The 25,037-nt window shown below is 35.3% G+C and overlaps 1 protein-coding gene across 1 annotated transcript in view; it reads right to left on the reverse strand.

Moving 5' to 3' along the window:
- Positions 1 to 25,037, reverse strand: part of LOC150108527 (VWFA and cache domain-containing protein 1-like) — a 420,515-nt gene that overhangs the window by 16,101 nt on the left and 379,377 nt on the right. The window contains exons 25-26 of the mRNA XM_090415949.1: positions 22,087 to 22,203; positions 17,407 to 17,552 (exon numbers count right to left, since the gene is read on the reverse strand). Of these exons, the coding sequence (XP_090272075.1) occupies positions 17,407 to 17,552; positions 22,087 to 22,203 (263 nt within the window). The remainder of the gene's footprint in view (positions 1 to 17,406; positions 17,553 to 22,086; positions 22,204 to 25,037) is intronic.

The following is a 25,037-nucleotide window of genomic DNA, read 5'->3' on the forward strand; positions in this document are numbered from 1 at the left end:
TCATCAAAGCATCTCTTTGTTACCATTTTTTTTTTTTTTTTTAAAAAAACAAACATAATTAGCAGTTTTGAGGTTTGCTTTTCCATGATATATGGTTCATTTGAAGAAGGCATGAGTTTAAATAAAAATCAGTACTTCACTACTTGCTTATAATTTGCTGATTCTTCTTGGTGACTTCAATATCAAAGGTAGATGTGATTTAACAATCTGGTGGAAAACTGGTGGGAAGGAAGCATTAAAAAATAAATTGCTCAAATGGAATTCTTCTGTTGATGAAGCATGCTGAACATGACCTTATCACCACACTCTTCTACCCTATCCTTCTTATCCATCTTAGGATGGGTTGAGTCCCTCCCATAATAGGTGTGTGTGTGTGGGGGGGGGGGGGGGGGGGGCTGACGAATTAATGCAGCCGGTTCATCACTCCTATGCTGCATCTAAGGGCACTATTCATGACTGTAATCTGTGTGTGTTCACTGGGCTGGTTTGCCTGCTTGAGGAGGAAAACCCCCGGATAAACTGGGGAGAAAAAACTCTGCTGTCCATGCCTGAGACCGGCTAACTTGGCTATGTCTGAGAAAGATCCTTTAAGCTCCTCACGACGCGAATCAAACCTAGGTTCCCAAGTATATAGTTGCAAAGCGCATAACCACTAGGCTAACTGCATGGACTACTTTTCTATCAGGAGAACAAATTCAAGACATTGTGAAAACACCCTTCTTGGGTCACCGGTATATGGTTGATTATGCCACTGTTCATGCTCCATCATTGTTTCAGAGAGAGAGAGAGAGAGAGAGATGAGATGAGATGCAAACCATAAGGACAGAAACTTCAATGATGCTGTGAAAGATTCAACAAAGTGCAACCAATTCCAACAATGTCTGAAACAGTAAACTGTCCAGCGAGCGTTTTCCAATAGTGCTGAGCAGCATTGCCAATTAGGTCAATTCTTGCAACCTGCAAAGAAATAATTAGCTACCAGTCTAAGAAACACTGAGATCTTTTCATGGAAATGACATAGAAATCTAGCCTGATAGAAGTCTTCCCAGGAAGAATAAATGATTCTATAGGTCTTTTTCATGTGCCTTTTTTCTTTTAAATCAAAGCACGATACAGAGGAGAGAGAAGAACATAACTTCTGAAAAATCAATGGGAGGCTGTAGGAATCTAAGGAAATACGTCTTATTGATAACTGTAACTACCATAACATTCTGTGGCTCTTCTACTAATGGGCAAAATCCTCTTCAAAGATACCTTGTCTTATTCAATACTCACTGGAAGGAAAAAATTTAAAGATCTTGTAAAGACTATGGAAGTTTTTTCACTTGGCTATGCTACTAATTATATATTTGGTTTTAGCCTTTATCCAAGTGTAAGCAAACAAAGTTTGCAGCCGAAGTTTCAGGACTGGGGCAACTCCTGGTAAAGGTGGTATAAGTTCTCATCACTTGCCTTAGTATCCCATAATGCAAAGCACATCTCCTTGCAGACATACATTAAGGGAAGGGTCACTACCCAGACCAGTTTCAACCTTTATTGAGGTCTCAACATTGTTTGCTTACACTTGGATAAAGGATAAAACTAAATATATAATTAGTAGCATAGCCAAGTGAAAAAACTTCCATAAACTAACCTCTAATCCAGAGATTTTTAATAATAGGGTGTGACACCCTTTGGCAACTTGTACAGGCAAATATGACTTCTCCATTACTTCCACCAAGTATCACCACCTCTAGGTCTGGCTCCCACTGATGATTCCTCAATAAATGTCGAAACTGGTCTGGGTTGTGACCCCTTCCTTTAATGCATAGCATTATACATGTTTGCAAGGAGATGTGCTTTGCATTATGGGATACTAAGGCAAGGTGATGAGAATTTATACCACCTTTACCACGAGTAGCCTGAAAGTACTTTAGGTGCAAACTTTGTTTGCTTACACTTGGATAAAGGATAAAACCAAATATATATAATCTTGTAAAGACATTTAAATTTGTTTAAACATCTTTACATAATTTGTTTACAATGTTAGTTGTTTTTTTTAAATTAAAATTATAATAAAAGGTATATTGGAGAAACATGCTATCATTCTTGACATCTCTAGAGCTTTTGATGATATCTGGCTTCAAGATCAGCTAAGGAAATTGACTTCCTTTAGTCTATCTGCTACCATCTTTAGTTCAGTAATCAGTTTTCTCTCTGGTCAACAGGTGCATGTTATGGATTCCTCTGAGTTTTACCACCAATGTAGGAGCACCTCAGGTTCTGTTTTATTACCTACCACTTTTCTCTTGTATATAAATGAAGTATTCTCACTTACTACTAATCCTACTCATTTGGGATTGGTACCATCCTTCAATAGGACAAGGATACCTGGTCACCCCCAATGCTACCAAAATGGAGTCTTGCCATTTCTCAGCTTCTAAAAAGCTTGGCATTCTTTTCTGCACAAGGCACTACTTTTGACTCATCTAGCTACTAATTCTATATATTTCAAATCTGTCTCTTCTTAGAACACTGTCTACATGTTTGGAGTGGTACACCAGAAACTTCCCTAAAGATTTTTGTTGATGTCCACAGGAAAGCAATTTGGCTCACAGATGATCTCACTATCACTGACTCACATCAACATTAGTTTGACATATGCACTGCTTCACCTTGGTCTTTCAACAGGTATTTCCATGGACACTGCTCGAAGTGAGCTGATAACTATCGTCTTTCTCTCTCTCTCCACTTTCTGCTGGGCCTGTAAAAACAAAAACAGTAGTAGCAACTGCAAACACATCAAACCCACTTCTCCTCTTTTTTAATTCCATCTATCCCCGTCTTCTGGAAGAGCCTTTCTCAAGACCTATTCCAACAACTACAAGTTCTAACACTTCACGAAAAATACTGATTTTTCCCAAACATCACCTATATATTCCACACGCAGCACTGATGTACCATAGATTCTTCTATCTTTCATATATGAGTTCATGATAAAAGGAAGAAACTTAGCAGTATTAGAATTCAGGAATGCATGAGCAGAGCTACTAAACAGAATGGAAGAGGCAAAATTAGCAAAGAAGGTGTTCAATACAGTTAGAAGTTTTTAGAAAACTTAGAAGATAGAAATATAAGATCTGATAATGTTGGAGTCTTAACAGGTAACAGACTGATTTGGAGGAAAATTGCAGCTAGGAAGTTAGTAATGATGTAAATTTTTCATGTAGTACTACCATATCCTGTACACTCCCTTAAGGATATATATCAGGAATTTGATGATGATGATGAAATATAAGAAATGGCAATCTTGGAGTTCTGACAGATATAACTAACTTAGAAGAAAATTTGAAGGAATCTGGTTATAATGCAAACTTTTCATGTTGTACAGTCATGGTATCCAGTACACTGCTTGATGGCACATATCAGACATTTAATGGCAAGGAAGATAAAAAGTAATATGAAATTGGTTCAGACACATACATATATAACAATGTGATGACAATTACATTATTTGGATGATGTAGGAGAGCCTTGCAAGATTGTTTAGTGAAGAATGGCCAGTCTGCCCATAATTTAAATTCAATTAAAAGGATTCCTATAAACTCTTGAAGAGTTTATAGCAATATAAACATAGCAGAATCTTGTTTAATGGAAGCAGATGAAAAGAATAGTTAATTTTTTTCAATATGTGGGTGATCTTTCTTGAAATACCTCTAACTCAGGGACTGATGTGACAGCCAGATTCTGCCATTGCTTGTACCGAGAGTGTAATTTGTTAATACCCTTGATTGCAGAGACATTATAGTTAAAATTAAAAGGGCACTTGCGATAAAGCATTCATATTCTTTAGATATAAGACTATTGAGAAGATTTCTTCACTCGGAACACCAGGAATTCTGTAATATAAAGTTTGTCATTATTTTATGTTAGGATTCATTATTATGAGCAATTTTCATGGAATAGTGGATTTGGCAAACAGTACAGTTGCATTACTCATGCTAAATTACAATAAAGAATGAAAATGAAAGTATACAAGTAATTTTAATTAAAGGATTAATTAAACGAAACACTAATTTTTGTTTAGAATAATGCATTTTGCTAGTTTTGGTCATTGCTCTTTCCAACTCAGAGCAAAATGGCATTTGCTTAATAGCATCAAACTCCAGAATTGCAAACTTTTCATCTAAAGTTTAGTGACATTAAATACAACTGAACAAGGCAAAATAAGATAGTAAGTTACTTATATTTCACTAGATTTCAAACTGGCACATTCAGAGCTCAAATAACTTGTCACAATATGCAGGAAAACAATCAACTAATGGTGAAAACACTTCAAAGCTGCAATGGAGACAAGATAAAAAGACTAGTGTCCCATTTTGGGACAGTTTAATTAAAGGAAAAAAAATCACTGGCTTATAAAGGACATTATAACTGATAAACTATTCTTGTTTTAATTCTTTACCAAAGTGTATGCAAAGGAAGTGTGCACATGAAATATCTTCATAACTAGTTTACTTGTATATAAAGAATGTTGACCTCACATCAATCAGTCCATTATTGCAAAGCACACTTATCAAATGTGTACATTCCTGCATTGTGAGAAGGGTTCTATAAGACCGGTTTCAATTTTTATTGAGGTCTCATGAGTGTGAGAAAGATGTGGAGAGAATGCAGACGTCATGTATATTTTTTCATCATCATATTGCTGACATGTACCCTCAAGGGGTGTACAGGATATTATGATAGTACTACATGAAGAAATGACATCATTACTAACTTCCTATCAACAATTTTCCTCTAAATTAATCTGTTACCTGTCAAGACTTCAACATTATCAGATCTTATGTTTCTGTCTTCTAAGGCAATTTTTACCATATCAATCCACCTATATCTTGGTCTTTTTCCTGCCAACTACGCAGGAAAACATTTGTTTTCTTGCATGGTTGGAATTAACCCATCCTCTCCCATTCTGTTTAAGTGACTATACCACCTGAGATTAGCTCTGCTAACACATTCCTGGATGCTAACAATGTCAAATTCTTTCGTAATATTTTCATTTTTAATATGATATTGCCACTGATGCCATTTGTTCACACAGCTAATCTTTCTCAAGACTGTATGTGGTCACTAGTCTTTGGTCAAGTGTTTTATTTCTAACCTAGCTATCAGATCCACAAGTTAAAACTGGTTTGAACACTGTCTTGTATACTGCTAATTTAGTGTTTTGACTAATTTCTCTCTTATTCCATATAAATTTATTCAGTTGACTTCCTATCATACTGGCTTTGTTGATTCTGTTGTCATATTTAATTTACAATCTTCACTAAAAATTTTGAGTAAGTAGCTGAAATTTTACTTGTTCCATAGGTTCTCATCCACGATGCAGTTGATATTTTCAATGTTTCTGCCTATTTTCATTGTCTTTGTCTTGTTATTGCTATTATTGGCCTGTACACCCCTTGAGGGTACATGGCAGGAAAATTTGATGATGATGATGATGATTGTCTTGTTATTGCTAATTTCATACCAAATTTATTACAACAGTTAATCATTTTAGTCACAGAATCTTGCAGACTTGTACTGGATTTATTTAAAAGTATAACATCATCTGCATAAAGCAAAAAGCTGAGATTAACATCTCCAATTTTCAAAAGATATATTTCGGTGATTACACCACATTTTTTTTATTATTCAGTTATACAAAATACTGAAATAATAGTTCCCAACAAGTTTCGTAAATCGTAGGATTTACATCTTCAGGGGGTAAATAGTATAACTTAAAGTTTAAACAAGAGAATTAATAAATACAAATCATAACCGTCTGGATATTCATAAACTCAAATAACAGACTGCAGATATAAAACATTATTGATGTCGAACAATACTGGACGATGTCACGTGTTCTTGTTCTCATTCATACAGTCCGAGCTCAGATTGAGGTAGATTTTTTTTTTAGAGCTGACCACACTTGGAGAATTAAACTTTGATTTTTATTGCATTGGGTTGGGTTTTTTAACATATTAGCAGCTTCTTTAAATTTTCTTATATAACTATTGTTTTCTATGTATGACATCGTCGTTTTTTGCCAGAGTACATAGTGTCCAGTGGAAGTGGTATGGAAAGCAAGACCCGTTTTTTTTGTTCTCTTTTGTATTGTACGTCTTTTTGGTGTTCAGCTATGCGTATTTCTCCAGATCTTCATGTCTGTCCTACATAGCAAATCCCACAAGAGCAATGGATTTTGTAGACTCCTGGTTTTTTAAGAGGATGATGAGGTGGTTTTGGTGGATGTAGGAATCTTGAGTTTTTTTCCATAGGAAGGAAGGCTACTTTTATGTTGTGTTTGTTCATTAATTTGGCTAGCTTATCTGAAACATTTTTGATATAAGGAAGCTATCAAAATATTAAAATCTCCAATTTTAATATTTTGACAGCGCTTTCCTTCATAATGTGATCCATATAGAAATGAATAGCAGGGGGGATAATGTACATCCTTGTCTGACACCAGATTTTATATCAAAACAACTTCCTTCAATACTAACTGCTGACTTACAACTCAAATAAAGACAGTACAGGTATCCTTTGATTAACGTGATTAATTAATCCCTCGATGTTACTGCATATATATATCAAAATTGCATTAATCGAATATAATAATCAATGGTAAAAATTACAATTCATCCATGATCGATTACTGTATTAATAATTTGTTTTATGTGGTACTCTTTTAGGAAAGATAAAAAATGAATGCAAAGTAAACATTTAATAAATACTTGTACCTACATTAGTTAATGCAATTTTTTTTATCAAATATAAAACGTTATCAAGAGTCTTTTGAACAGTTTTTGTTTTTTTTTTCTTATCAGCATAAATAGTTGGCTGAGTGGTTAGCATATCTGCCATCTAGCCAAAAGGCTGCAGGTTCGAATCCGGCCATGGCAAAGGATGTTTGTGATTGTCTGTGAAATACTAGTGGTGGTGTTCGGCAGGAGATGGCGTGGGTGTAGATGATGAATGTAGTTGTAGTTGGTGGATTGAATGGTGGAGACGGAGAGTGTGGAGTAGGTGCCCTCCCTCGATGAGTCCTTGGACTCCCTGGAGGTGTTATGCAACAACAATAATAATAAATTCTAAGATAACAAGCAAAATGACTCTCTCTAGACCTTGGCAAACAAGTATTCTTCGATTACAATGGGTTACATATCCATTACTTACTGCTTAAGCGATTCTAAACTGCAAAATATTCCATCCAGTTCTTTGATTGTTATGACCTTTGGAACCTCATCTTCACATTCCTTTAGTTCGTTGTCTTCAAATGCGAGTTGGTGTTCCGTTTCAAGAAGATCGTTGTTACTGAAATCTTTTGAATTGAATTCAATAATTCTTTAACATCTTCTACATCAACACCATCAAAACAAAGGGATTCACAAACTGCAATGATTTCTTCAAACATGTTGTTCACAGGATTTTGAAAACTTCCTAAGTCATTAGTGCATTCTGGCAAAAGGGTTTTCCAGTCTCATGCAGCTAGAAGACACTTGTCTTCTAGCTCCAAAGAGCCATGAATATTTTCACAGTTGAGTGTTTAATGTCAAAATTTTTCCAAAATTCTTGGCGCATAATCGCATTTTCTTCCATTGTTGTTTCTACTGCCTCTGAGAATGTCTTTTTAAGAATATAGGCTTTGAAAGTTGTAATGACACCCATGTCCATGGGTTGTATTTAGAAATATTTAGAGGATCAGCATGGAAAACATCTCTGAAAATACTGGAGAGAAAATTAGAGGGAAGAAGAGCTCCTGTTTAGACCAGGAATTTCTTGGGTTGATGATGTAAAGAAATGGATGGGTAACAAGAGCTATTATGAGATCAAAAAAATGGCAGAGAATTAGACACTCCGGCATACCACAATTGCTAATACACTTCCAAATTAGAGAAGCTACTTAAAAAAGAAAGCTATTGACAAGATATTAGAGAAGGTAACAGCAATACAGAAAATTACATAAATTGCAGGATATAGGATTGGATTACAAATTATCATCATCAAATTCCTGACATTTACCCTCAAGGGTATACAGGATATGATAGTACTACATGAAAATTTAAATCATTACTAACTTCCTATCTACAATTTTCCTCCAAATCAATCTATTACCTGTCAACACTTCAACATTCTCAGGTCTTATAATTCTATCTTCTAAAGCACTTTTTACCGTATCAATCCACCTATATCTTGGCCTTCCACTGGGTCTTTTTCCTGTCAACCTGGCAGAGAACACTTGTTTTGCTAATCTTTACTCTCCCATTCTGTTTAAGTGACCATACTACCTGAGATTAGCTCTGCTAACACATTTCTGGTTGCTAACAATGTCAAGTTCTTTCCTAATATCCTCGTTTTTTAATATGATATTGCATTGATGCCATCTGTTCACACCCCTAATCTTCTCAGGACTCTCATATCTGCAGTCTCTAGTCTTTGGTCAAGTGTTTTACTTCTAACCCAGCTCTCAGATCTACAAGTTAAAATTGGTTTGAACACTGTCTTGTATACTGCTAATTTAGTGTTTTGAATAATTTCTCTCTTATTCCATATGAATTTATTCAGTTGACTTCCTACCACACCAGCTTTGTTGATCCTGTTGTCAAATTCCATATTTAATTTACAATCTTCACTAAAAATCATACCTAAGTAGCAGAAATCTTTTACTTGTTCTACAGGCACTCCATTTTCAATGCAGTTGACATTTTCAACGATTTACTTATTTTCATTGTCTTTGACTTTTTGTTGCTGACCTTCATACCATATCTGTTACAACAGTTATTCAATTTAGTCAGGGAATCCTGCAGATTTTTAGCAGATTAATTTAGAAGTATAACATCGTCCGCATAAAGCAAAGAGCTGACATTAACATCTCCAATTTTGATATCATGTTCAATACCACTTTCCTTCATAATGTGATCCATATAGATAATGAATAACAGAGGGGATAATGTACATCCTTGTCTCACACCAGATTTAATAATAAACCATCTTCATGTACTTCCTTCAATTCTAACTGTTGACTTACAACTCAAATAAAGACAAAGTATTGTCTGATGTAATGCCCCACTGATGCCATACAACTGTAGAGTTTTGAACAGCTTCTCTCTTGGCATCTTGTCATATGCATTTTACAACTCTATATAACTTCAATAAAGATCTTTGTTATATTCCCATGATTTCTCAACTATTTGTCATAAAGTGTAAATCTGATCCTGACAGCCTCTATTTGGCCTGAATCCAGCTTGTTCTTCATCAAGCTTCTCCGCCACAATCCTTCTCAACCGTTTCTCAAGTATACTGGCATAAATCTTACCAGGAACACTAGTAGAGAAATACCTCTGTAATTCTCACATTTAGTTTTATTTCACTTTTTTTTTTTTTTTTTTTTTTTTTTTGTAAATGAGTACTATGAGAGCTCTACTCCAATCATCTGAAATTCGTCCCTCTGAACTATGCACTGCAGCCACTGTAAGACTTTTATACCTCCATACTTGAGCATTTCTGGTCGAATATCATTTACTCCAGCTACCTTTCCATATTTCTGACTATATAAATCAAAAAAATCAATCAGCTAACGGCTTTTTATTCCCGTATATAGGGAGTAGGCAAGGCCGTTTAGCACTATCTAACTTTTGAAGACTGCGGCAGTTCAATCTCCACTGGTACCCAATCAGAGATAGCTGGCCCAAGGCTATCACTAATTAAGCGGTATGCAGTGAAGAGAGACGGTTCAACATGCTGCCATCTCATGGTCTCTAACACTCGTATTTAATGTCTGAAACAATGTGGGTTATACGGTCGATTTTCTTGAGTTTACGGGACGAAAAATATGAGTTTCCTGGAGAAAAAAACATGCTTGCCCGTGCCAGAGATCAACTAACTCAGGAACCAGTCGAAAAAAGGCTTAGAAAAATTTCTGCTTGTTGGTGACTAGATTCGAAACGAAGAAGTCTTCCTTCGTGCAGTCAAGCGCCATGGTATGCAAATGCCACATCCACTGAGCTACACAAGCTACATTTCAGACTACTGATGGATTTTTCTACTTCAAGTATGAATATGCATTCCTGATTGCATGCCTGGTCAGTGTTTTTCATCACTGTGTTGTCATCACTGCTAGTTTCATTTAGCAATTTTTCAAAGAAATTACTCCATACTTCAAGGATATCTTTTTCTCCCGTTTTCATGTCACTTTTATCATCTCTAATTCCTTTTAAAACACTCTTTCCTCCATATCTGAGCTTCTTCAACAACCTCCAGAATATCTTGCCACCTTTTTGATATTTATTTTCTATGTTCTTACCAAAGTCTTTCCATGACTTTTGTTTAGTTAGTTTTACACAGTGTTCAGCTTTCTTACATTTGTCTCTGTATTCTCTAAGAGCACAAGCTGACTTATTTGTCAGAAACTTTTTATATGCTTTCTTCTTTTGCTTCACTGCTTCTTTAACTTCCTTTGTCCATCAAGGAGTTCTGATTTTTCTATCTTTGCAGACAACCTCGCCACATGCCTCTCTGGCTGAATCAATCAATGTTTTCTTCAGAGATTGCCATTAAATCTACAAGGATTGATTCCTGTTCTCAAACAATTTCAATTTTTCTTGAATAATGTTTGTATATTTGAGTCTACAGTTCACATCTGAGAGCTGCTCAACTTTTATTCGCTTTAATGCATTTTTATATGTTCTTCTTTTCAGTATAAAATTCAATTTTATCCTGTTAAAGACTAAATGGTGATCACTTCCAATTTCAAATCCTCTGTACACTCTAGTGTCCTGCATCAGAGAGAAAAACATCTCTATCAACAATAACATAGTCAATGAGACTTTTCTTATTCCTTGCCTCGTCTCTCCATGTGAATTTGTGCACATTTTTATGTTGGAACATGGTGTTAGTAATAACCAGTCTATGTCCAACAAGTATTTGCCATTATTATTATTAGCTTTGCTCTTTTCTCCAAGTTTTCCAAAAATATTTTTGTATGTCTGACAATCATTTCCTACTCTGCTATTGAGATCTCCAACAAGGACCAACTTTTCATTTTTCCTTGTGTCAGTTGCTTTTTCTAAAGCCTCAAAATATTCCCCCAACTCTACCTTAGCAGAACCTTCTGTGGGACCATAGGCACAAATAAGTCTCATTGTCCAGTTCCCTATTCTGATATTGCCCACATCGCTCTAATTGAAATTGCCTGCCATTCAAGTAGATTAGCCTCATATTTAGTGTTGAACTATGGCTACTCCTTTTCCTTAATTGTCATTGCCTGAATATTGCCTAATAACGTGTTATAATATCATGTTGTACCATTGCAATATTAAATGATAGTACAACATTAAAAATTATTAGCTTGGATGAAAGGAAGTCTGACTGACATAACAAAAAATGGCTTATGGAGGATGAAAGTCTCCAAGATAAGGCAGGGGTCTTCAACCTTTCAGACAGTGCGGGCCACATTAAAAATTTCAATGAGGCCAGCAGGCCAATAAGGTATAATGCGGTATTTAGAATTGTAAGATGCTTTCCAGATTCACAAGGAAAGGTGTGCATATGATACTTTACGTAAAATCCTATAAAAATAAACGAACTCAGCTTAAAGAGCGTAATCAGGAGTCTGGTTCATGATAAGTAAATACAATCAATACTTGAAAAAAGATAATTTAATGAAGAAAACATTCATTTTTTACAATGTCAATGGGCAACTTGACAATGTTTTTCCTTGACCAGCTTGTCGATGTTGGTATAAATGTTGGAAATGAAGCAGAGTATTCTCGAGATGTTGGCCTGTAATCTGAGTTCTTGTCTTGGACTTCTCATGCTTCATTCTGGAGAAGAACCGCTCACATAAGTATGTGCTTCCTAACAAAGCACGCATCTTCAAAGCATGCCGGCGAAGATTAGGGAATGCATCCTCAGAAATGTAGTCTTCGTAAAATGTAAGCAAGGGCACACTGAATAATTTTTCTCTCAAAGAAGAGCTGTTCTGGAGTTCAATTTGTACTGAGCCTGCCATTTCAGCAGCATTGCAAATAAATCTAAAGAAGACTGTTGGTTATGAAAATCACTAAATCTCTCTTCGAACTCATTTTGTAACATGTCTAATTTTGAATAGCATATTCATCAAGAGACGAACAGTTGGACTCAGCGAGAAGCTGAAAGTGAGTTAAGTTTTTTTTGCGAGTATTGCCTCCCAAAGTTTGAGCTTGGCTGCAAAAGCTTTGATGTGATCAAACAGAGTGTACACCAGTTAATCTTTGGATTGTAGCCACATATTTAGGTGATTCATATGCAACAAGATGTCGGTCACAAAGGCAAAGTCTGTCATCCACTTCGGATCGTTAAATTCTGCAGTTGGATTCCCCCTTGGTTTGCATGAACTGCTGTATTTCGCTCCTTAAGTCAAACTCTTTTTAAGAACCTTCCCTCTGCTCAACCAAAGCACATCACTATAATAAAACACATCGCGGCGATCCGCTTCGCACTCTTGGGTCAAAAACTCTTGGAATTGACGATGATTCAATCCTCTTGCCCTAATAATGTTGACGACAGTCACTATAACTTTCATGATATTCTCAAATCCAATAGTTTTCGCGCACAAATTCTCCTGGTGGATTAAACAGTGGTAATGGACGATTCTTTCCTTTTAGTTCCGGTTCTTTCTGTAGCAGTGCAACAAACCCTTTGTTCTTTCCCACCATGGGGGGGGGGGCACCATCAGTTACCACATCCTCAAGGTTGGTTAAGCTGAGGTCGAAACGCTGGAGCATTTTCTTGTCGGCTTCAAGAATATCAGTGCTTTTCGTCATTCCCTTCATAGGTACGAGTGCTAGCAGTTCCTCTCTCACATTGAATTGTTGATCAATGCCACGGACAAAGATAGCCAGTTGTGCTGTATCCTTCGCATCTGTGCTCTCATTTAAAGCAAGTGAATCTGACGTAAATTCGGACGACTGTTTTTTAAAGTTCCTTCAATGTCAATGGCAAATTCTTCAACAGGTTGTGCTACAGTTACCCCAGACAAACTTGGTTTTTTTAAACACTTCCTTATTATTTGCGCACCAAAGAGTGTCTTATCACTGCAGCAGTGATAAGACACTCTTTCACAAACTCGCTGTCCAAGAAGGCTTTTGATTTTTTAGCAAGTTTTTTCAGTTATTACGTAACTCACTTTGATGCATGCTTCGCTCTCTTCCCTCTGCCCTTTTAAACGTACCCTGCTGGCATTTTAAATCAATTTGGAGATGGTTCACTTTGTCCACACGAAGCTGCCCTTGAAGATGATCAAAATTGGATGCTTGCTTTGTCTCATAGCATCGTTTTATATTGTATTCTTTTGATACTGACACTGACTCACGACAAATTAAACACACCAGCTTATCATCGATTATCACAAAAAAGTACAAATTGGTCCACTTTTCATTAAAAACCGAACAAGAATCACTTGATTTACGCTTTTTACTCGTAGACGCCATAGTGATGGAAGGTGAACCCAAAAAATGATCCAAAATGGGTGTGTAAAGGTTATTATCCACTGAATATGTCTCACACAAATGAAAAAAAAGTCTGGCAAATAGGCTATGGCTGACACAACGAACCTGTGAGCTTATACACGAATATCACACTGTTCAAGACCGACTGACCGAGGATGAGATCCTCTTGTATTTATATGAAAATAATGAACTATTGAGAACCTTCGTGTTGTATCTGGAAGGCACTAGACAGTGCACTCGAACGAACTACTGTTTCAGCCATCTACCTGCAACGTTAGTACTAGTACTTAAGTACCGCTTGGCACTGGTAGATGGCTGAAGAAACATGTTATTTAATATTTATTTTTATAGGATTTTATGTAAAGTATCAAATGCACAGTGTTCCTTGTTAATCTGGAAAGCATCTTACAATTCTAAATACCGCAGTATAGCTTAGTGGCCCATGGCTTCATTGAAATTATTTATTTAATTGCGTTTTAATCTTAAGTAGTTATTTTTTCAAAATGGCCGGCGGGCCATGACAAAGAGCTCAACGGGGCCACAGTTGGCCTGCAGGCCATGCGTTGAAGACCCCCTGATTTAAGGCGATCAGTAGTATATCCCAGAAATCGGTCCTTGGTTCATTGTTATTCAATATTCACATGAATGACATCGTGAAGGATTTGACATGAAACATAATTATTTGCTATGATGCAAAGATAGTCAAGGTAATCAGGAACGTGACTGATATGCAGTGCTTAAAGAATGACTTGAATAGGTGAATTGTAGGTACGTGAAAATAACTGTCAGTTCAAGGTTAGTATATAAAAGTACATACTTTTATATACTAAGATAAGATAAGATATCCAATGGCATATATTATATCGGAAAGTTATACAAGAAGAAACTGACCAGGTTAGGGATCTCGAAAAACATTTAATAGACAGAAAGGTGACATTCAGGTCCAGGTTTCAACTCAGAGGATAATTGCAATGCTGAAACAAATATTGACATGTTAGAATAAGGAGATAATTTTTGCCTCTTTACTCTGATATAATCTTATCTAGAGTATTGTGAGCAATATTAGATCTCCCAGATCTCTTGGTTTTTGAGGTGATGCAAATACAGTGGAGAAGATGGAAAGGAGAATGTTAAAGATGATGCCAGGACTGTGGAATATAGATCATGAGGAGAGAATTTGTGGACTGCAGACACTAACAAACAGAAGAAAGAATGGTGATATAAAAGAGATCTATTAACTTCTGAAAAGGCCAACACCGGTAGGTGGAATCTTTCATTTTATTGAGGGACTGAGAGGGTATCCATGGAAGTAGACAATGAATACAGTCAAGAAAGGGGTGATAGCTAGATTTTTCTCTTACAGAGCAGTGCACAAGTAGAATGGCTTGCCTCGAGGCAGAGTAGGTATGCCTCTAGAGGCAATACCTACTCTTTGATGTGGGTGATTTTTAAATCTGAACATATATAGTATGATTGGTTCCTAGGCTGTATTAAAAATTTATATAAAATGGAACCGGACAGAAATTTAGGAAATGAAATTGGCTATGAATATGGACTTTGAGATTTGGAACATGGAACATACAGAGTTTGTTCCGTGTTCCAAAGGAGGTTACTAACAAAAACTTTTGACAGAAACAAAAAAGAAAGGCACCAAATGCGAGGTTCAGACTGTTACATACACATCTGGAGTGGCATGGATAAGATGAGCATAGTGAGTGCTAGAGTCTCTTTGTGGATAAAAAAGAAATGGAAAACCTCTATTAAAAGCTGGGAAGAAGTTAATGAGAGGTTATTAAAAGTAATATTCAATATTTAAGAAGTGGAATATATGCCCCAACAGAGGCTGCACCAATACAGCCGAAAGAGGAATATTTTGAGCAGGTTGAGTGAATTGGAGACATGTAGAGAGAACCAAGAGTTTTTTGTCATTAGGGACTTAAACAGTAAAACCGATCAAAGGATTGGAGATTGAACAGTTGGACCATTTGGTGAAGCTGTAGAAAATGACAATGGTAAAAGACTGATCACATTGTGCAAAACACAGGTATAGTTGATGAATACATACTTCCTGCATAAAGATACCTAAAGATTTACTTGGGTGAAGCATAAAAGAGGTCTTTATGAGCTATTACTGAACATGTGATTACAAAGTGACAGAGACACATTGTAAGGGACAAGTGAGTATTGAGAGGTGAAGAATGTGGCACAGACCACTACGTGTTATTAGGTAGTGGTCTGTGCCACAGACCACTAAGAAGGAGTAAAAGGAGAAATGAGCAGAATGGTAACATAAAACCAGATGAACCACAATATATGATCAACCTTCTTCAAGACAAGAGCATTACAGGAGGGTCAATAAAAGTAGTATCAATCAAAGACTGAATGCATGTGAGGACTGGAGTGCTAAACAAAATTTATAATTATCTTAAAGAGGTTTGTTCATGAGGCAGCTAAGGAAGCACTTGGTTTTGAAAGGAATCTGAATCATAATAAGGTGGAATGAATGATAAGCTGTTGAGACCAGCACTGAGAAGGATGCACATAAATTTTGGCTTAGTTTTGGAAGATAGGAGGATCAGCAGAAGTATCAAGTTAATAAGAGGAAAGTGAAAAAAACTGTATGAAAATGTAAGGAAGAATGGTGGAATGGAGTTTGTTTTTAGATTAATCACTCATTAGGATATAACAGGTTGGCTCAGGCATGGAATACCATTAGGCGCATGAAAACATCAAACTGTAGATCACATCCAGTGAAGTTAATATCTATGGCAGTTTGGGTGAATCGTTTTAAGGTCCTTAAAATCATTTAAGACAGTGAATAGGAAAGAATACACTGATGGTGATTTGAAGGTACAGGAGTTGATAGTAATAAGGATAATAAGAATGACCCTTCAAAATTACAGAAGCATTAGTGTGATGGCCTCCACGAGCAGGTTGTTAAGTAAAATTATAATGCAAGGTTAGAGAAGAGTACTGCCTTTTGTATATCAGATGAACAAGAAGGCTTTACTGCCAAAAAAATCTCGTACAGATAATATTTTCATTATAAGATAGATCACAAAAAAAAGGATTGCCAAAGGGCAGGAAACATTAGATTTTTATAAACATTGAAAAGGCCTGTGATTTAATTCTCATGAACAAACTGGGGAGATCGATGAGAAAGATGACTGCAAGTGAATCAATCAGCAGCTTGATGAAGAGAATACATAGAAGGTAGAGAGCAGCTGTTAAGCTGTTTTAGATACTTTGGATCTATTATTCATATATCAGGAACAAGTGAGAAAGATGTAGGTGATTGTGTCAACCAAGTCTGTAATGCTATTAAGCAACTCAATGGTTAGCTATGGAGTCAAGACATTTAATAGGAAACCAAGAAGATGATACTCAAAATGATAATAGAGAGAGAGTGTTCTGATATATGGGGAGAAGGATGAACATTAAATGCACAATAGAAGAGTCGTATAAGAGGTCTAGAGATGGTTGGCTTATAATGGTATGTGTATATTTTGCCATCAAAGAGTTCAAAATGGGATCATGATGAAGAGATTGAATTTGAAAGAAAATGTGGTGGGCCACTTAGAACGTTGATCTTTACAGTGGTATGGACACATTCAACAGAAACCACTGGAGAGATGGCTCAAGAGAATGATGAATTGGTCATCACCAGGAAGATGGAAGAAAGGTTGGCCTAAACTTACTTGGAGAGGAGAAGTTGTAGAGGTAATGCGAGCTGGATGGTTGCAAGAAGGTTCCTGGAATGATTATTTGAAGTGGAGAAGGGGAGGCTACAAGGCAACCAATGCACAGTGGAACCACCTTTAAAAGTAAGTAATTTTCAGTTACTGCAATGAAATGCCTCATGTCTACATTCAAATAATTGAACATGGAATATACTTACCTATAATTTCATCTGCATAAGGAGTTCTGGCACCTAAAACACCTCCAAAACACTTTCTTTGATCAGTACAAAATTTTTTCTTCAATGGTATCAAACCTTCAGAATCTAACTGGCACCACTCACAGGCCAATACACCAAAGCATTCACTAAAAATCATAAAAACTGACATTATACCAAAAATTTAAGCAGTTTTTAAAAGTATAATATAAAAAGTTATGCAGTAGTGAACTTCAAGTAAGCAAAGATGTTTTGTTGGAGCAGCCTGTCCAGATGACATATAATATTTTAAAAACAAAGGATGAGAAAGCTGACAGCCTATCTTAGTAGTGGTGACTCAAGCCTTTGGTGTATCTTTAGGTTATGAGGAAGGAAGAGATGGGAGGGGAAAGGGAATCATCTCTGATTAACAGGGGATTTGTTTTAAGGGAAGACATTGTCAGACAGGTTGTCTGACATGTAATATCAGACAACCTGTCTGATATTATGTTTGCTTTCTAAATTGTTTTTCTAAACATTAGAAGCCTTTTTTTTTTTATAAATAAATAAATTCAACTATAATCTAAAGACATTCAAAAATATTCATGCATGCAGGGAGATTTTAACCCATAACTTATTGGCTGGAGAATAGGAAGCACTATCCACTCAGCCAATCAGGTCACTAATGCATATATTGTCAATAAAACCTTAGTAAAAGTCATCAGCCTCTATATACAAGTTAGCAGTGCAAACTTTGCACTGTTAACCAAGTGAAAAAACTTTCTATAATGGTATTCTCATCAGTGGTGCTGAAAGATTAAATAGCCTTCTTACCTCCTACAATTAGTTCTATATTATACCTAACATGAAATTATATTCTTGTTTATATCCTTTAACCAAATGTAAGCAAACAAAGTTTGCAAGTGAAGTATGTTCACAACTAGTCTCAATGCATATTCCTATATTGAGGCTGCTGACTTCACATAAATTGTCTCAGTATCCCATAATGCAAAAACATTATGGGAAGGGTCAATGCCAAAACCAGTTTTAACCTTTGCTGAGGTCTCAAATCAGTGGCAGCTCGACCCAGGAAGATACTGAGGTTAAATCAATGCAGAAGTCAAACATTTTCTATACACATGTAGTAAAAAATGGTGTGTCACTATATTATTAAATACTCTGGATGAGAGATAGTTGTAGAGAGGACCTGGCTCCCACTGATGAGACCTCACTATCCAGATGATTTCAACCTTTACTGAGATCTGATATCAGTGGGAGTCCAACTCAGCAAGATACCATAAATTAAATCAATCCAGAATTCATACTTTCTATATACAAATAGTAAAATCACATATCAAAATATTATTAAATATTCTGGATCAGAGAAAGTTGTAGACAGGGTCTGCTCCCACTGCTGAGACCTCAATAAAGGTTGAAACTAGTCCGAGTAGTGATCCTTCCCATAATGTTTTTGCATTACGAGATACTGAGGCAACTATGGGGAGTTGAAAGCCTCTATAAACAAGGAGCCTAGTCATGCAGATACTTCATGCACAAAATTTTTTGTTTATGTTTGGGTAAAGGATTAAAATAGGAATATAATTTCTTGTTAAGTGTATTATACTTTGTAGAGTAAAAACTTTCTACAAATAACTCTGATCCAGAGTATTTAATAATATGGTGATACACCATTTTACTACTTGTATATAGAAAATGACTTCTGCATTGACTCGGTATCTACAGCTGGTGGGAACTCAATAAAGGTCAAAACTGGTATGGGAAGTGACTTCCCATAATGTTTTTCATTATGAGGTAATGAGGCAACTGATGAGAAGTCAACAGCCTCTATATACTGAAGTAGATTAATCATGAAAATACTTCATGACAAAGTTCGTTTGTTTACACCTGGGTATAGGGCTAAAACAAAAATATAATTTCTTGTCATATATAATATACTTTGTAACTAAGAAGTAAAACTTTTTACAACAATCAGTTTTATCCTAGATAAATTCTATCCTGAAAAGGAAAACAATGCTGCAATCAACTTTTAAACTTCACCACTATTATTATAAAATCTAATGTCTAAAACCAATCTCAGAGACTCACTTTTATACTTCACAAAAATAATTTTATAATGGCATAATTAGAAGAAAACATTAACACCCCTGACAAGGAAATATGAAAATATTATTAAGTATGCAACAAATTCTAATGATTTATACAATGATATATGAAACTGAATGCACGCACACAACTTGACCCCCCCCCCCCCGAAAAAAACATTCTTATCACTTTTAAGAAATACAGAACATATCGTCTTTACTGAAACCCTATTCTAACAAAACCCAATAAGACAGGTAATTGACTGTCTTCATGACAGCCATATATAGTTCTGATGTCTGTTTATTTCTAGTTTTACTGATTATTTGAACATTGAATCCTTATCAAACATTGAAAATATGAAAACTGATTATCCAAATAGTGAGCCTCCTAACCTGATGATTATTAAAACTGAAAAGGGAGGGGGGGGTCAGATGCTATGTAACTCACCCTGATATCTAGAACTTAATGTAAAAATTCTGAGAAAAGACTCCATAAAAGACCCATTTTGTGTGTATAATTGCTATTAAACATTGCTTTGCTTTCTAACATTTTTCTCTCATAGCATATGCTGTCCTTACTTGCTAAGAAGTTTTGATTTTTCTATTCTTGCAGACAACACTCATCATGCCTTTCTGGATGAAACAATCAATGTTTTCTTTGGAGTCTGCCATCCATGGTTGGTTTATTGTTTTCAAATTCTTTCATTTCTTCTGAAATAATATTTGTATATTTTGAGGCAACTATTCACCTAAGAAAACTGCTCAAATTTCATTCTTTTTTAAACTTTTATATATCTTTTTCTTTTCATTAGGAAGCAAATTTTATTCTGATCAAAACCAAATAGTGATCACTGCATATTTCAAATTTTCTGTAAACTCATGTCCTGAATTAGCATGAAGACATTCCTATCATCATGCTGGTTAATGAGACCTTATTTATTTCTTGTATCTTCTCTCAACATGAATTTGTGCATATTTTTATGTTGAAATACAATTCAGTAATGACAAGTTCATGTATAGATCTCTAGCAAGTACTTAACCATTATTATTAATTTTTCTCCATATTTTCTCAAAACATTTCTATACACTGATTGGAAAGAAGTCAACAGACACCTCCATGGATAAGGTGCATTGCGCCATGTAACAAGTCACATGTTTGTAACCAGTTTAAATTGGAAGAATATGATGCTCCCAAGTCAGTGCTCTGTGTCCAAGTGAAATGGCTGCAAGAAGAGAACTGACAAAGTTTGAAAGAGGCATTGTGATAGGATGCCATGTTGCAGGCCAATCTATTTGGCAATTTGTTGAAATAATAGGCTATCCAATGATTGATATCAGACTGGGAAAGAAGTGTAGGAGTCAACTGTAAGTGCTACCTGCAATGGACAACCAAACACACTCAATGAACATAACTACAGAGTTATGAATGCAAAGTTCTGTATTGACTGCAACACGAATTTGCACAAAAACATTCAGAACATAGGCTCACAACATGGTAGAACCACAGTGTGCAAGCTCCACGTTAATCGAGTCAACATGCAACATCGTTTTCAGTGGTGCAAAGGGCATGTTCGGTGGGATGTGGAAACTTGGAAAGCAGTTATGAAGTGACGAATCATGCCATGCTCTGTACTGAGCAAATGGACTGGTATGGACGTAGCAGATGCCCAGTGACTGTCTCTTACTTGAGTCTGTAACCTCAACTATGAAATTTGGAGGTGGCGGGGTGATGGTATGGTCCTGTTTTTCCTGGTTTGGCCTCGGACCTCTGTTGGTGATGCCATGAACACTGAACTCTGAGATATATCTGAACATTCTGGATAATGCAATGCTTCCTACTTTGTGGAGTTTCTATGGAACTGGCCATTGTCTCTTTCAGTAAGACAATGCACCATGTCATAAGGCTTCTGCTGTAACTGTGTAGTTTGCAAACATGAATGTCCCCACACTTGACTGGCCTCCACAGAGCCCTGATCTCAACCCTACTGAATATCTGTGAGATAAACTGGAGCATCAGGTGATGTCAAGGGACATCTGCCGCACAACAGTCCAAGACCTCAATAAAAAACAAATTCTTAAATCTCACAATAACAAGGAGAAACAGGCACTAAAATTTCATATATTCCACTTCCAACAATACAACTCACTGTGTGTAAAGAAATCTCTCTCACATAAAAAGGGCTATAATATAAAACTATATAATCAACAGAACTTAATGACAAACAGAATTAAATGAAAAACTTCTGTTTCTCAAGAGAAGTTATCCTCTTAAGGTGCTCCAAAGAATGAGCAGGGAAGTAAAATTAAGATTTGGCAATCAAAGGAAACTGCTGGTTATCTCATTTGTCAAGATCCAGTAAGGCATACAAATATAGATATATGCTGAACAAGCCATAAGCTTTCAATTAAAAAAAAAAAAAAATGCTATCAAACCAGTTACTTTCTCAATCAAACTTTTATCACAAGGGTACCACTGTATTTTTTTTTTTTTAATATTTTTCACTGCACTTCTTATAAGTTAAAATCTAAAACTTGTCATTAAATATACTTATTAGAACATTAGCTTTATTACAAACAAAAATGTAAAGCAAAAAATAAGAACCTTTCTGTAGCACGTGAATGACAGCGACTTTCGAAGCATGGGTCCAGTGATTCCATTAATGAAGTTTCCACCACAGGTAAGTGAGAGTCTTCAGGAAAATATGGACAGCTAGGATTCCTTTAAGAAATAAAATATATATGAGTTATTCCATGGGCAATTGAATATATAATATAGCTGACACTCACTACAGCAAATGCAATGATAAACTTGTTTACTATAACAAACTAACAAAAAGTCCCAAATGTGTCCACATTTGGGACACAATGCTAAAGGAAATTTGCTATTAGCAAATCATCCATTATAAGAAACATTCCTGTGATGCCTATAAGCTTATTATAATGAGAGTCAACTATATCAGCTCTATGTTTTAATCTTCTCATATTGTATGCAGTTAAGGTTAGGATACCCACAAAAAAATCATAGTTTTGAGATAAAAATAAGAAAAAAATTTTTTGTTGTTTTTATAAAGTTTATATACTAAAGAACATATTCTGTAATTTTCATACTCAAAAACTTCCTACATTGAGTTATCTTATCATATTATATTATTTATCATTTAAATGTTCATTAAATATGCAAAAACTTTAAATTGTTATAACTTTGCTTGTAATTGTCAGAATTAAAAAATTTAAAAAGTAAATAATGTAGATTTAAAGTCTCTATAACATCAGTTTTGTAAGTAAAATCAATTGTGAGAAGAAATTTTATTGGTTCTTGCTACCATTGCTATATTCGAGCTACCCTCGATTAGTGCGCCTAATGCGTTTTTTTAAAACAGGTGCATTAATCGAATATAATAACCTATGGGAAAATATATAATTTGTTCCTCAGATTTCTTTTTTAACCCTTAAGTTTTTTTATAAAAGAATTAGGGTATATCTCAGGGCCTAGTTAAAGGAAAACCATGAAGCTGAAAGACAATAAAACATATTCAGAATATAAATTTATTATTATGCTTCTTCACAAAGAATAATTGAGCTAACGCAGTTTTGGCGGGCATTCTGTTTTTTTTTTTTTTTCATACAACTGACGGTATGGCCCTATTGCCTCTTCTGCAAATTTTACTGGTTCTCTCTTCACTAGGGTCAGTCTCTAAGCATTGCTGCTTAAAAACTTCGATTGTACGAAAATTATTTTGAAATTGTTTCTCTGAAACCTCTTTGGGCGTGTCAGTGATTAAAGTTTCTTCATATTCTTCAGGATCTTCCCATTGTGGATCTAAATGTGGCAGGTCGGAATCACTCAACTTCTCAGAATGAGATTTAATTAACTTAGATTCATTTGAAAAGCCTCTAAAATCATTTGCACAATGTGGAAGAATGTGCTTCCAAATGGCTCGCATATTGCTAGCAGTAATTTCATTCGACTTTCTGACTTTATAACCAGGCTGAGATTTCACTGATTTGGTTAGTAAAGTCTTGGAAGGCATTCACTTACAAAAAAAAAAGGCCAGTTTCATCGACATTAAATATTTGTTGATCACAACAGTGTCCTTCTCGCACAATTTTCTTTTAAATCTCTGGATATCTCCTTATCTACACTTGCAGCTTTGCCTGTGATTAGAACATTATGTAGGCTATTTCTCTTTTTGAAATGCTCAAATCACCCAGCACTAACGTGGAATTCTTCTTTTCCATCATTGATAGCCCATTTTTTCCACGTTACAAAGTGACAATGCTTTTGATTTAATAAGGCCAGTGTTTAGCGGGATCCGTTTTTGGTTACAATCTTCGATCCATGTAAAAAGATGTCTCTCTAATTCAATCATTATAATACTTTGCTTTCGAGTGCATGCATGATGAACTTGAAGCAGCCTTACCTTTCCTCTTTGTATTCAGTTGATTCACCCTTTTTTGTGTTCTTGTCCTATCTTTGTTCTGGACTCGCCTTATTCATTTTTCTTTATTATTTCAACTTTTTCTCCCAATCAGATTACTTTTCGAATAATTTTCACACTTCTGTTTTTTGCTCACTAATTCTTTTACTCATGATTAAAGGTTAGGAAAATAATTTAAAATAAAAAAGTAAGGAAAACAACTGCACGAGTATGATCAGCAAAATGCTACGTAAAGCAGATGACATAAATTTTGGCGGTAAAATTTGAACATAGCGTACATGGAAATAGTGTAGTATGCCATTAAAAAATAACTTTGTAAAATGTTTCAAATCAGTAACTAAATTATTTCATCCTGGTGAGTGATTTTTTAAATAGTTAGCCATAAAAAAATGTATAGATCGAAAATTTTTAAAATCTGTAACATATTTGGGTATCGAAAAAAAAAATGCCGCACTAATTGGGGGCGCATTAATTAAGGGATTGCTGTACACCAATCATAGCAAGGCTTGCAACATCAAAACCGGAACCAATATGGCCGCCACTAAATCGTGTGTTTTCAAAGTTTTGTCTTCAGTCTGAGATTTATTATAAAAATTAAGTTTTAATATAACATTTAGAAACATAAATATATATAAATATGCCTAAAAGAAGAGAAGAAATAGCAGTATATGATGCACTGATAACTTTTAATAGTGGTGATCAAGGAAGATTACCAGTATTTGAAAGATTGGGACTGAAAATAGGTGAACAATGTTTACAAACATTTCAGATATTTGATAAACAGAGATGCTTAAAAGCAAAAAAAGCTGCCTTAGAAGAAGAAAAATTAAAAAGAAAGCAAAAATCTATGAATATGTTATTTAAAACACCTGTTGATAACACATATATTGCTGGTGGCTTTTAAATATTCATAGAATAATAATAAAGTATAGTTATAAACTTTAAATTGATTTTTCTCTGGTTTTTAAATTTTAACACATTGCAGTTGGTTTTGGCAAGATATCTTAAAGACTATTAGTCCTAGAATATTAACTTTTTTTTCTAACACAGCTTAATATATCCAGAATATATTGAGCTAAAATTATAATCATTGATATGTATTTTCATTTTAAAA

The sequence above is a fragment of the Typopeltis vanoorti genome, chromosome 3 (assembly GCF_054136105.1).
Source record: "Typopeltis vanoorti isolate ZY-2024b chromosome 3, IOZ_Tvanoo_1.0, whole genome shotgun sequence".
In the NCBI taxonomy this organism is placed as follows: Eukaryota; Metazoa; Arthropoda; class Arachnida; order Uropygi; family Thelyphonidae; genus Typopeltis; species Typopeltis vanoorti.